This window comes from Hyperolius riggenbachi, chromosome 8, assembly GCF_040937935.1.
Source record: "Hyperolius riggenbachi isolate aHypRig1 chromosome 8, aHypRig1.pri, whole genome shotgun sequence".
NCBI classification, from domain to species: domain Eukaryota; kingdom Metazoa; phylum Chordata; class Amphibia; order Anura; family Hyperoliidae; genus Hyperolius; species Hyperolius riggenbachi.
Window position 1 is genome coordinate 298363071 of NC_090653.1, and position 14369 is coordinate 298377439.

Below are 14369 nucleotides of genomic sequence, written 5' to 3' on the forward strand. Positions count from 1 at the left end.
TTGATACAACCCTTTAATAAATAGTATGTTGGAGTATGTGAATACATTTTTCTGTGTGAAAATTGACAGTTTCATGTCTACTTCGGAGAGGTAGGTCCTCCACTGCCTCCCGAGGATTTGAAAGTTTTTAAATAAGTTTTATCCTTTTGGCGCCTCTGTTCTCCTTTGCAATAAATGTAATCTATAGTCTCAGATTATTAATATTAAAATCTCTATAATGGGCATTAGAGCTTTATCAGCAGCTTTTGTTTCATTAATGAGATGCTGATACGTTTATGCAGAATTTATGCACATTTTATGAACATTATTTAGCTGCCAACTGCATCAATCAAATCATTTGCCTAATTTTTAGCACCTAACTGACCCTAATAGCCACATTTAGACTCATTTCAGATTTCAGAGCCAGGTTCAGCTTTTATTGGACGAGCAGTTTGACTTATTGGGACTTGTTTCTGTTTTTCCTTCAGTTTCGGGATAAACCACGATGGGACAGGAAACCGCTGCAGCGGGAGCGGGAAAATCATGGCGGCAGAGGGCAGCCACAACAGCGTGGATCTGACGTGGTCAGAGTGCAGCCGGGAGCAGTTCCTGCAATTCCTCAGGTGGACTGTGCACTAGCGCCCCCTAAGGGTTGTCTATGGTCTGCTGGATTTTCCAGTGTTATGCCAATGGAGGATTCTTGTTTTAAATAAATGGGATTTTCTCTGGTTGTAGAGAAATGCTTAAAGTGTACCAGAGACGAAGCACCTTCATGTATTTCACCATATATATCAGTGGGAACATTAGAGAAAACACCTACCCTGCTCTCTGCTTCATCCTTCACAGCTCAGCCTGCTTGTTATCAGCCCTGATTAAATCCCCCACTGAGCATTCAGTCTGGCTTTGCTCAGGAATCATCATAGCTGAGTCTGTCTTCTCTGATGTCTTTTCAAGCCTAAGCCTGCCCCCTTCTGGCTCTGCTTTCCTGTTCTGTATATTGCAGCATTACAGAGAGCTGTGATGAGATGGGAGGAGCTGCTAATGTCAGGGTATATTGAAAAATGTTTTTGTTAGTCATTAGAAATGGTGATTTGATTTTGCACACAGCCCACTAAATAATATGCTTTTCTGATAAACTGTGTTTTGCGTGGAGTTATAGTAAAAATACACAAAAAACCAATGCGTTCATCTCTGGTTTCCTTTAACAGGGCCACACAGAAATTATATTTTATTGTTTAACCACTTCAGCCTTCAGTCGTTTTTCACCTTATGCATCTGAGCAATTTTCACCTCCCATTCATTTGTCAATAACTTTAACACTACTTATCACAATGAAATGATCTATATCTTGTTTCCACCACCAATTAGGCATTTTTTGGGTAGTACATGTTGCTAAGAATTATTTTTTTTTAAATGCATTTTAATGGGAATCTTAAGAAAAAAATGGAAAAAATCATTATTTCTCAGTTTTCGGCCATTATAGCTTTAAAACAATACATGCTACCATAAATAAAGCCCATATATTTTATTTGCCCATTTGTCCCGGTTATTATTACACCATTTACTCCATCACTATTTACAAGCTTTTAATTTAAAAAATAATAGTAATATACCCTCTTTACATGCATATTAAAAAAGTTCAGACCCTTAGGTATCTACAGTGCTGTGAAAAACTATTTGCCCCCTTCCTGATTTCTTATTCTTTTGCATGTTTGTCACACTTAAATGTTTCTGCTCATCAAAAAACGTTAACTATTAGTCAAAGATAACATCATTGAACACAAAATGCAGTTTTAAATGATGGTTTTTATTATTTAGTGAGAAAAAAACCTCAAAACCTACATGGCCCTGTGTGAAAAAGTGATTGCCCCCCTTGTTAAAAAATAACTTAACTGTGGTTTATCACACCTGAGTTCAATTTCTGTAGTCACCCCCAGGCCTGATTACTGCCACACCTGTTCCAATCAAGAAATCACTTAAATAGGAGCTATCTGACACAGAGAAGTAGACCAAAAGCACCTCAAAAGGTAGACATCATGCCAAGATCCAAAGAAATTCAGGAACAAATGAGAACAAAAGTACTGTAATTGAGATCTATCAGTCTGGTAAAGGTTATAAAGCCATTTCTAAAGCTTTGGGACTCCAGCGAACCACAGTGAGAGCCATTATCCACAAATGGCAAAAACATGGAACAGTGATGAACCTTCCCAGGAGTGGCCAGCCGACCAAAATTACCCCAAGAGCGCAGAGAAAACTCATCCGAGAGGCCACAAAAGACCCCAGGACAACATCTAAAGAACTGCAGGCCTTACTTGCCTCAATTAAGGTCAGTGTTCACAACTCCACCATAAGAAAAAGACTGGGCAAAAACGGCCTGCATGGCAGATATCCAAGGCGCAAACCACTTTTAAGCAAAAAGAACATCAATTTTGCTAAAAAAAAATCTCAATGATTGCCAAGACTTTTGGGAAAATACCTTGTGGGCCGAGGAGACAAAAGTTTAACTTTTTGGAAGATGCGTGTCCCGTTACATCTGCCGTAAAAGTAACACAGCATTTCAGCAAAAGAGCATCATACCAACAGTAAAATATGGTGGTGGTAGTGTGATGGTCTGGGCTTGTTTTGCTGCTTCAAGACCTGGAAGGCTTGTTGTGATAGAGGGAACCATGAATTCTACTGTCTACCAAAAAATCCTGAAGGAGAATGTCCGGCCATCTGTTCGTCAACTCAAGCTGAAGCGATCTTGGGTGCTGCAGCAGGACAATGACCCAAAACACACCAGCAAATCCACCTCTGAATGGCTGAAAAAAAACAAAATGAAGACTTTGGAGTGGCCTAGTCAAAGTCCTGACCTGAATCCTATTGAGATATTGTGGCATGACCTTAAAAAGGCGGTTCATGCTAGGAAACCCTCAAATAAAGCTGAATTACAACAATTCTGCAAAGATGAGTGGGCCAAAATTCCTCCAGAGCGCTGTAAAAGACTCATTGCAAGTTATCGCAAACGCTTGATTGCAGTTATTGCTGCTAAGGGTGGCCCAACCAGTTATTAGGTTCAGGGGGCAATTTCTTTTTCACACAGGGCCATGTAGGTTTTGAGGTTTTTTTCTCACTAAATAATAAAAACCATCATTTAAAACTGCATTTTGTGTTCAATTATGTTATCTTTGACTAATAGTTAAAGTTTTTGATGAGCAGAAACATTTAAGTGTGACACACATGCAAAAGAATAAGAAATCAGGAAGGGGGCAAATAGTTTTTCACACCACTGTATTTAGGTTTTATTTTTTGTTTTTTAATTGTCATTTTTTTTTTATTACAAATATTATTTGGGTATTTTTTGGAGTGTGGGGGGTAAACAGTTAATTTTAAATGTAATTGATTGTGTGTTTATTTAAAAAAAAATGTATGTAGATGTAGTTTTACTATTTGGCCACAAGATGGCCTCAGTCTTTTTGTTTCCTGCCCTGTAAGCGAGCGATCACGCTTACAGGAAGTAAAGGGAGGACGTGAAACCTTTTTTTTTTTCTTTAGAAAGATTTCAGATTCTCATAGAACCATCGGTCTTTCTAATGGGGACTTATATCAATGAATGGGAACTGCGCACCCATTCATTGATCTCCGGGCGGCGCCACGAGAGCACAAGGGGGACGCGCGATAGGCCGCAGAAGCACGCAGCAGCTACATCCAAAAGGCTTAATGGGTTAAGGAGGAGAGAAAGTTTCTCTTGTGGATTGTGGGGGTTAGATCTCTGTGCACCTGAGTTCCCCGCTCTGCCCACTTGCTGCACCCATTACCAGAGGCTCCTCCCCCTGCTGGCTCCTCCTATCTCTCAGGGGCTCTGGTGGTGAGATCTCTGTGCACCTGAGTTCCCCGCTCTGCCCACTTGCTGCACCCATTACCAGAGGCTCCTCCCCCTGCTGGCTCCTCCTATCTCTCAGGGGCTCTGGTGGTGAGATCTCTGTGCACCTGAGTTCCCCGCTCTGCCCACTTGCTGCACCCATTACCAGAGGCTCCTCCCCCTGCTGGATTCTTCTATCTCTCAGGGGCTCTGGTGGTGAGATCTCTGTGCATCTGAGTTCCCAGCTCTGCTCACCTGCTGCACCCATTACCAGAGGCTCCTCCCCCTGCTGGCTCCTCCTATCTCTCAGGGGCTCTGGTGGTGAGATCTCTGTGCACCTGAGTTCCCCGCTCTGCCCACTTGCTGCACCCATTACCAGAGGCTCCTCCCCCTGCTGGATTCTTCTATCTCTCAGGGGCTCTGGTGGTGAGATCTCTGTGCACCTGAGTTCCCAGCTCTGCTCACCTGCTGCACCCATTACCAGAGGCTCCTCCCCCTGCTGAGTTCTCCTGTCTCTCAGGGGCTCTGGTGGTGAGATCTCTGTGCACCTGAGTTCCCAGCTCTGCACACCTGCTGCACCCATTACCAGAGGCTCCTCCCCCTGCTGGATTCTCCTATCTCTCAGGGGTCTGGTGGTGAGATCTCTGTGCACCTGAGTTCCCAGCTCTGCCCACCTGCTGCACCCATTACCAGAGGCTCCTCCCCCTGCTGGATTCTCCTATCTCTCAGGGATCTGGTGGTGAGATCTCTGTGCACCTGAGTTCCCAGCTCTGCCCACCTGCTGCACCCATTACCAGAGGCTCCTCCTCCTGCTGGATCCTCCTATCTCTCAGGGATCTGGTGGTGAGATCTCTGTGCACCTGAGTTCCCAGCTCTGTACACCTGCTGCACCCATTACCAGAGGCTCCTCCCCCTGCTGGGTTCTCCTGTCTCTCAGGGATCTGGTGGTGAGATCTCTGTGCACCTGAGTTCCCAGCTCTGCACACCTGCTGCACCCATTACCAGAGGCTCCTCCCCCTGCTGGTTTCTTCTATCTCTCAGGGGCTCTGGTGGTGAGATCTCTGTGCTCCTGAGTTCCCAGCTCTGCACACCTGCTGCACCCATTACCAGAGGCTCCTCCCCCTGCTGGATTCTTCTATCTCTCAGGGGCTCTGGTGGTGAGATCTCTGTGCACCTGAGTTCCCAGCTCTGCCCACCTGCTGCACCCATTACCAGAGGCTCCTCCCCCTGCTGGATTCTCCTATCTCTCAGGGGCTCTGGTGGTGAGATCTCTGTGCACCTGAGTTCCCAGCTCTGCACACCTGCTGCACCCATTTCCAGAGGCTCCTCCCCCTGCTGGATTCTCCTATCTCTCAGGGATCTGGTGGTGAGATCTCTGTGCACCTGAGTTCCCAGCTCTGCACACCTGCTGCACCATTACCAGAGGCTCCTCCCCCTGCTGGATTCCTCTATCTCTCAGGGATCTGGTGGTGAGATCTCTGTGCACCTGAGTTCCCAGCTCTGCACCCCTGCTGCACCCATTACCAGAGGCTCCTCCCCCTGCTGGATTCTCCTAACTCTCAGGGATCTGGTGGTGAGATCTCTGTGCACGTGAGTTCCCAGCTCTGCACACCTGCTGCACCCATTACCAGAGGCTCCTCCCCCTGCTGCACCTATTACCAGAGGCTCATCCCCTGCTGGATTCTTCTATCTCTCAGGGGCTCTGGTGGTGAGATCTCTGTGCACCTGAGTTCCCAGCTCCGCACACCTGCTGCACCCATTACCAGAGGCTCCTCCCCCTGCTCTATTCTTCTTTCTCTCAGGGGCTCTGGTGGTGAGATCTCTGTGGACCTGAGTTCCCAGCTCTGCACACCTGCTGCACCCATTACCAGAGGCTCCTCCCCCTGCTGGGTTCTTCTATCTCTCAGGGGATCTGGTGGTGAGATCTCTGTGCACCTGAGTTCCCAGCTCTGCACACCTGCTGCATCCATTACCAGAGGCTCCTCCCCCTGCTGGATTCTCCTATCTCTCAGGGATCTGGTGGTGAGATCTCTGTGCACCTGAGTTCCCATCCCTGCACACCTGCTGCACCCATTACCAGAGGCTCCTCCCCCTGCTGGGTTCTCCTGTCTCTCAGGGATCTGGTGGTGAAATCTCTGTGCACCTGAGTTCCCAGCTCTGCACACCTGCTGCACCCATTACCAGAGGCTCCTCCCCCTGCTGGATTCTCCTATCTCTCAGGGGCTCTGGTGGTGAGATCTCTGTGCTCCTGAGTTCCCAGCTCTGCACACCTGCTGCACCCATTACCAGAGGCTCCTCCCCCTGCTGGATTCTCCTATCTCTCAGGGGCTCTGGTGGTGAGATCTCTGTGCACCTGAGTTCCCAGCTCTGCACACCTGCTGCACAAATTACCAGAGGCTCCTCCCCCTGCTGGATTCTTCTATATCTCAGGGGCTCTGGTGGTGAGATCTCTGTGCACCTGAGTTCCCAGCTCTGCTCACCTGCTGCACCCATTACCAGAGGCTCCTCCCCCTGCTGGCTCCTCCTATCTCTCAGGGGCTCTGGTGATGAGATCTCTGTGCACCTGAGTTCCCCGCTCTGCCCACTTGCTGCACCCATTACCAGAGGCTCCTCCCCCTGCTGGATTCTTCTATCTCTCAGGGGCTCTGGTGGTGAGATCTCTGTGCACCTGAGTTCCCAGCTCTGCACACCTGCTGCACCCATTACCAGAGGCTCCTCCCCCTGCTGGATTCTCCTATCTCTCAGGGATCTGGTGGTGAGATCTCTGTGCACCTGAGTTCCCAGCTCTGCCCACCTGCTGCACCCATTACCAGAGGCTCCTCCCCCTGCTGGATTCTCCTATCTCTCAGGGATCTGGTGGTGAGATCTCTGTGCACCTGAGTTCCCAGCTCTGTACACCTGCTGCACCCATTACCAGAGGCTCCTCCCCCTGCTGGGTTCTCCTGTCTCTCAGGGATCTGGTGGTGAGATCTCTGTGCACCTGAGTTCCCAGCTCTGCACACCTGCTGCACCCATTACCAGAGGCTCCTCCCCCTGCTGGTTTCTCCTATCTCTCAGGGGCTCTGGTGGTGAGATCTCTGTGCACCTGAGTTCCCAGCTCTGCCCACCTGCTGCACCCATTACCAGAGGCTCCTCCCCCTGCTGGTTTCTTCTATCTCTCAGGGGCTCTGGTGGTGAGATCTCTGTGCACCTGAGTTCCCAGCTCTGCCCACCTGCTGCACCCATTACCAGAGGCTCCTCCCCCTGCTGGTTTCTTCTATCTCTCAGGGGCTCTGGTGGTGAGATCTCTGTGCTCCTGAGTTCCCAGCTCTGCACACCTGCTGCACCCATTACCAGAGGCTCCTCCCCCTGCTGGTTTCTTCTATCTCTCAGGGGCTCTGGTGGTGAGATCTCTGTGCACCTGAGTTCCCAGCTCTGCCCACCTGCTGCACCCATTACCAGAGGCTCCTCCCCCTGCTGGATTCTCCTATCTCTCAGGGATCTGGTGGTGAGATCTCTGTGCACCTGAGTTCCCAGCTCTGCACACCTGCTGCACCCATTTCCAGAGGCTCCTCCCCCTGCTGGATTCTCCTATCTCTCAGGGATCTGGTGGTGAGATCTCTGTGCACCTGAGTTCCCAGCTCTGCACACCTGCTGCACCATTACCAGAGGCTCCTCCCCCTGCTGGATTCCTCTATCTCTCAGGGATCTGGTGGTGAGATCTCTGTGCACCTGAGTTCCCAGCTCTGCACCCCTGCTGCACCCATTACCAGAGGCTCCTCCCCCTGCTGGATTCTCCTAACTCTCAGGGATCTGGTGGTGAGATCTCTGTGCACGTGAGTTCCCAGCTCTGCACACCTGCTGCACCCATTACCAGAGGCTCCTCCCCCTGCTGCACCCATTACCAGAGGCTCATCCCCTGCTGGATTCTTCTATCTCTCAGGGGCTCTGGTGGTAAGATCTCTGTGCACCTGAGTTCCCAGCTCCGCACACCTGCTGCACCCATTACCAGAGGCTCCTCCCCCTGCTCTATTCTTCTTTCTCTCAGGGGCTCTGGTGGTGAGATCTCTGTGGACCTGAGTTCCCAGCTCTGCACACCTGCTGCACCCATTACCAGAGGCTCCTCCCCCTGCTGGGTTCTTCTATCTCTCAGGGGATCTGGTGGTGAGATCTCTGTGCACCTGAGTTCCCAGCTCTGCACACCTGCTGCATCCATTACCAGAGGCTCCTCCCCCTGCTGGATTCTCCTATCTCTCAGGGATCTGGTGGTGAGATCTCTGTGCACCTGAGTTCCCATCCCTGCACACCTGCTGCACCCATTACCAGAGGCTCCTCCCCCTGCTGGGTTCTCCTGTCTCTCAGGGATCTGGTGGTGAAATCTCTGTGCACCTGAGTTCCCAGCTCTGCACACCTGCTGCACCCATTACCAGAGGCTCCTCCCCCTGCTGGATTCTCCTATCTCTCAGGGGCTCTGGTGGTGAGATCTCTGTGCTCCTGAGTTCCCAGCTCTGCACACCTGCTGCACCCATTACCAGAGGCTCCTCCCCCTGCTGGATTCTTCTATCTCTCAGGGATCTGGTGGTGAGATCTCTGTGCACCTGAGTTCCCAGCTCTGTACACCTGCTGCACACATTACCAGAGGCTCCTCCCCCTGCTGGATTCTCCTATCTCTCAGGGGCTCTGGTGGTGAGATCTCTGTGCACCTGAGTTCCCAGCTCTGCACACCTGCTGCACCCATTACCAGAGGCCCCTCCCGCTGCTGGATTCCTCTATCTCTCAGGGATCTGGTGGTGAGATCTCTGTGCACCTGAGTTCCCAGCTCTGCACACCTGCTGCACACATTACCAGAGGCTCCTCCCCCTGCTGGATTCCTCTATCTCTCGGGGATCTGGTGGTGAGATCTCTGTGCACCTGAGTTCCCAGCTCTGCACACCTGCTGCACCCATTACCAGAGGCTCCTCCCCCTGCTGGATTCTCCTATCTCTCAGGAGCTCTGGTGGTGAGATCTCTGTGCACCTGAGTTCCCAGCTCTGCACACCTACTGCACCCATTACCAGAGGCTCCTCCCCCTGCTGGGTTCTCCTATCTCTCAGGGATCTGGTGGTGAAATCTCTGTGCACCTGAGTTCCCAGCTCTGCCCACCTGCTGCACCCATTACCAGAGGCTCCTCCCCCTGCTGGATTCTCCTATCACTCAGGGGCTCTGGTGGTGAGATCTCTGTGCACCCGAGTTCCCAGCTCTGCACACCTGCTGCACCCATTACCAGAGGCTCCTCCCCCTGCTGGATTCTTCTATCTCTCAGGGATCTGGGGGTGAGATATCTGTGCACCTGAGTTCCCAGCTCTGCACACCTGCTGCACCCATTACCAGAGGCTCCTCCCCCTGCTGGGTTCTCCTATCTCTCTGGGATCTGGTGGGAAGATCTCTGTGCACCTGAGTTCCCAGCTCTGCACACCTGCTGCACCCATTACCAGAGGCTCCTCCCCCTGCTGGGTTCTCCTATCTCTCTGGGATCTGGTGGGAAGATCTCTGTGCACCTGAGTTCCCAGCTCTGCACACCTGCTGCACCCATTACCAGAGGCTCCTCCCCCTGCTGGATTCTTCTATCTCTCAGGGGATCTGGTGGTGAGATCTCTGTGCACCTGAGTTCCCAGCTCTGTACACCTGCTGCTCCCATTACCAGAGGCTCCTCCCCCTGCTGGATTCCTCTATCTCTCAGGGGATCTGGTGGTGAGATCTCTGTGCACCTGAGTTCCCAGCTCTGCCCACCTGCTGCAACCATTACCAGAGGCTCCTCCCCCTGCTGGGTTCTTCTATCTCTCAGGGATCTGGTGGTGAGATCTCTGTGCACCTGAGTTCCCAGCTCTGCACACCTGCTGCACCCATTACCAGAGGCTCCTCCCCCTGCTGGATTCTTCTATCTCTCAGGGATCTGGTGGTGAGATCTCTGTGCACCTGAGTTCCCAGCTCTGTACACCTGCTGCACCCATTACCAGAGGCTCCTCCCCCTGCTGGGTTCTCCTGTCTCTCAGGGATCTGGTGGTGAGATCTCTGTGCACCTGAGTTCCCAGCTCTGCACCCCTGCTGCACCCATTACCAGAGGCTCCCCTCCCCCTGCTGGTTTCTCCTATCTCTCAGGGGCTCTGGTGGTGAGATCTCTGTGCACCTGAGTTCCCAGCTCTGCACACCTGCTGCACCCATTACCAGAGGCTCCTCCCCCTGCTGGTTTCTTCTATCTCTCAGGGATCTGGTGGTGAGATCTCTGTGCACCTGAGTTCCCAGCTCTGCACACCTGCTGCACCATTACCAGAGGCTCCTCCCCCTGCTGGATTCTCCTATCTCTCAGGGGCTCTGGTGGTGAGATCTCTGTGCACCTGAGTTCCCAGCTCTGCACACCTGCTGCACCATTACCAGAGGCTCCTCCCCCTGCTGGATTCTCCTATCTCTCAGGGGCTCTGGCGGTGAGATCTCTGTGCACCTGAGTTCCCAGCTCTGCACTCCTGCTGCACCCATTACCAGAGGCTCCTCCCCCTGCTGGATTCTCCTATCTCTCAGGGGCTCTGACGGTGAGATCTCTGTGCACCTGAGTTCCCAGCTCTGCACACCTGCTGCACCCATTACCAGAGGCTCCTCCCCCTGCGGGATTCTCCTATCTCTCAGGGGCTCTGGTTCTCATTTCTAGTTATGCCCCTGTTCTGCATGAAGAAAACAGGGTTGACATCTGGCTACCCATACTGCACCTCACAGGGCCTCCTGTGTGTCTTCTCCATGAAGCCCACCGCAGACCCCATTATCGCCGCTGGCCACTCACACGGGGCCCCCATTGGCTATGGGCCCCTATGGACAGTGGCATATGGTAATCCCTATGCCCGGTCCATCGTCATGGTCGAGCAGTGAGTAACGTTATGTAAAGGCTTCTTCTCTGATGTGTCTTTTAGCAGCGGCTCCGCAAGCTGCATCGATGATCTGCCGGACCTGGTGGACAACATCCCCAACCTGAAGCCCGGCTTGTATTACGGAGCCACTGAGCAGTGCCGGATCGCCTTCGGGAGCGCCGCCCTGGCCTGCACCTTCTCCAGGAACGACCTGGTGAGTCTACCGCAGGAGCTATCAGACCGTCTAATGACTAATCACAGCTCAATAAAGGCCCAGCTCACCAAGTCCAAGCACGGGCTTTTATACTTATCTAATAAAACATTATTGTACTCAGTAATGCATAACAAATTACCAACAAATGTAAATACTTATGAAAAGCTGTTGTTTTTACGAGATACAGAGGAAAGTATCTACTGCACCAGGTCACAGATCTTCATGTCCATTAATTAAACTTTCTGGTCGCTCATTCCTCAGTCAGCCAATCAGCCTCTACCATACACTGACATCCACAATTGTCTATCAGCCAGATTGGAGGCATGTTTTCAGCTGACCAATCACCCCTGCCCATAAAGGGGGAGTGGCTCAGACTGAATGGGAGTGGCCAGGCAGCTGCAGGACTCTGAGTAGGAGGTGAGGATCTATGAATTGGAGTAGCAGGCATTTCCTTTTTTATGCATAACTGATTTTAAATGTTCTATCAGACACACTCATGCTAAATCTTCCTATACTAAGGCTTTAGCCAATCAGAGACCAGCTAGGTTTATCTAGAGTGTGTAGACTGAGAAGTGTTCATAATGGATTTTGGTTATGGATGACGTTGCCTTATCAGCTAAGGATAAGAGTGCCCTCCCTTATCCCGGACGAGCCCCCAAATATGCCGGAAGTGGCACGGAAATATAATTCCAAATATGCTCAAAAGTTCAGTTGACAAAAATCACCCAGTATTTAAAACAGCATGCCGATGTTTCTGACTGAAGTGTGACTGTATTAGCTGCATCCTTGTTTCAGCTGGGTGACTCAAACACTACGGATGCATGGAAGATCAGCAGGGCTGCCAGGCAGCTGGTATTGTTGTTGAAAAAGGGAATAAGTATGGCAGCCACCATATCCCTCTCACTTCAGGTTTACTTTAAGGACAGATCAATTCCTTAAAGCACTGTCATTCTGCAGCACCTTTTTTCATATTTTGGCTCGAGTTCTTGTTTTTCTGAATTTAATTTATTACTTTTTCGGCAGGACATGTGCAGCGTCCTTTCCTGTCACATGACCCAGCGAGATCTGACCAGCTGCAGCCGGATCCTCGTCCCTCTACTCGACGGCACAGAGTGTGGCCAGAACAAGGTGGAGTATGTGGGGTCCCATTACTGATTTACATTAAAGAGGAACTGTAACAACAAAACGTCCCCTGGGGGGTACTCACCTCGGGTGGGGGAAGCCTCCGGATCCTAATGAGGCTTCCCACGCCGTCCTGCGTCCCTCAGGGGTCTCGCTGCAGCCCTCCGTGCAGCGGTGACGTCAATATTTACCTTCCTGGCTCCTGCGCAGGCGCTCTGACGGCTGTCGGCTCCGAAGTAGGCGGAAATACCCGATCGCCGTCGGGTCTGCTCTACTGCGCAGGCGCAAGTTTCCGGCGCCTGCGCAGTAGAGCGGACCCGACTGAGATCGGGTATTTCCGTCTATTTCCGTGCCGAAAGCAGCCACAGCGCCCCCGCTGGAGCCAGCAAAGGTAAATATTGAACTGACAGTCGGGTCTGTCGCCGGCTGTTCGGAGGGCTGAAGTGAGACCCCCGTGGGACAGAGGACGGCGTGGGAAGCCTCATTAGCGAGGCTTCCCCCACCCGAGGTGAGTACCCCCCAGGGGAGGTTTTTGAGGTTACAGAGTCTCTTTAAAGAGGCCCTGTAGTGACATATAGTAGAATGCAGTAAATTATAAAGACACCCACTTTTACAGTAATATTCTTGTTTCAGCATCAGAAACACTTCCTATATCTACAGTATATATTGCTGTATATTGGTATGTAGCTCCACCCCTCCCAGTGATGCTTAGCTGAAGCCATTTAGCTATGCAAATTCTCCCTTCCAGAGTATTCTGGGAGAACAGGTGTATTATGTACAGGCTTTGGAATTCTCAAAACCAAACATTCCGCATAGATCACCTATCAATGTCGCCACCTGTGATAAATTTAAGACTGTAAATCAGGGAGAGGAAAGATTTTACAATGAACAAACACTAAATAAATAATTTATATATTTATAAATATATATAATTGTGAATATTATAAAAAATAAGCAATTTTATTTTTATTATTTGTTAGGTAATTTTCACTATCGCGCTTTATCCCCTTTGAATGCATTTTAATGATAAGTATGTGTATGTTTTGTCACAGTGGTGCCACAAGGGGCGCTGCAGCAGCGTGCAGGAGCTGAACCCGGTGTCGGCGGTACACGGCGTCTGGTCCAGCTGGAGTAGCTTCTCACCGTGTTCTCGCAGCTGCGGGGGTGGGGTGATTGTACGGAAACGACATTGCAACAATCCCAGGTACGATCTCTGACTGAGGTCACACAGGCAGGCAGGAAAATAATCAACCTTCTAAAGTCCAATCATTAAAGCCTGATACACACTATGCAATTTTCACTTGTTGTATTGTTGTATTAGGCAAAAAAAAATATATACAGCCTACTGATTGCTAGTGAGCGACCCCAAGCTCAATCATCGATCTTTATCTCAATTGGAAGCAGATCGGGCATGCTGGAAAATACTGAAAGAAATATCGGCTACCGTTCCCTATGTATATATGTCCTTTTGATTCACTTTCGACCGATTCGATAATTATTGAATTGGAATAAGATCGGTCCCAGGAAAAGCATGCTGGATCGACAACGCGACCAATATAAGGCTGAAATGGGCCGCACACATCGATCGGACATGGTGCGAGATGTCGGCCCAACAAGCTGGAACAGGTGCCTGGCGGTAATGGTGGAGGACAAATGTAACAGAAATCTACGGCCGCTTTCCCCCCTAGTGTAAATGTAGCCCCCCCACAGTACATTTAGATTAGGGGGGGGACATGGCAGATGGGGCCGGCAGGGCGATGAGGCGGTGTCACAAAACCGATTGCCAAAAGATTTCATGGTGAAATCAGTTGTGAATCAGTCTGTGGTTTATGGTGCCTAACAGATCTCTCTCCAATCAAATAATTGTCTGTCTATTGGTCGATCAGCCTCCAAAATCGCTAGAAGCGTGGTCTCCTTTAGTGGCCAGCTTAGATTGTATGGTTAAAGGCTGTCTTAGATTGCATGATTAGTGGCACTGGCAAGCATAGATTGTACAGTGAGTGGCCAGCTTAGATTATATGGTTAGTCACCATCTTAGATTATACGGTTAGGGACTGCTTAGATTGTACGATTAAAATGGAACCGAGATGAAAAACTAACTATAACATGTAGCTTGTCTGTATATCTTATCTTAAGTTTAGATTGTTTACACAGAAAATCTAGCTGCAAACAGCTTCAACAGTATATTAGTATTTCTTCCTGTGATACAATGAGGGCAGCCATTTTCTGTTTGTCACATTACAAACAGGCAAGCTGATAGCATCTCCAGCCCTCACTCCTCCCTCCTCCCCACTGCCTCTGAAATCTCTGGCTAGTAACCTCCTCCTCCTCCTGCCCAGACTGAGCTCCCATAAGCCCT

General features: G+C 50.3%; 1 protein-coding gene across 4 annotated transcripts in view; it reads left to right on the plus strand.

Moving 5' to 3' along the window:
* Positions 1 to 14369, plus strand: part of ADAMTS13 (ADAM metallopeptidase with thrombospondin type 1 motif 13) — a 115139-nt gene that overhangs the window by 20674 nt on the left and 80096 nt on the right. For 3 of the 4 annotated variants that reach the window (XR_011023252.1, XR_011023251.1, XM_068249215.1), the window contains exons 7-10: positions 468 to 602; positions 10738 to 10888; positions 11912 to 12016; positions 13063 to 13214. Coding sequence is in view for 2 of the 4 variants with exons in the window: in XM_068249215.1 (XP_068105316.1) it covers positions 468 to 602; positions 10738 to 10888; positions 11912 to 12016; positions 13063 to 13214 (543 nt within the window). In the remaining 2 variants the exon portion in view is untranslated. The remainder of the gene's footprint in view (positions 1 to 467; positions 603 to 10737; positions 10889 to 11911; positions 12017 to 13062; positions 13215 to 14369) is intronic. The other variant, XM_068249216.1, reaches the window with a different exon arrangement.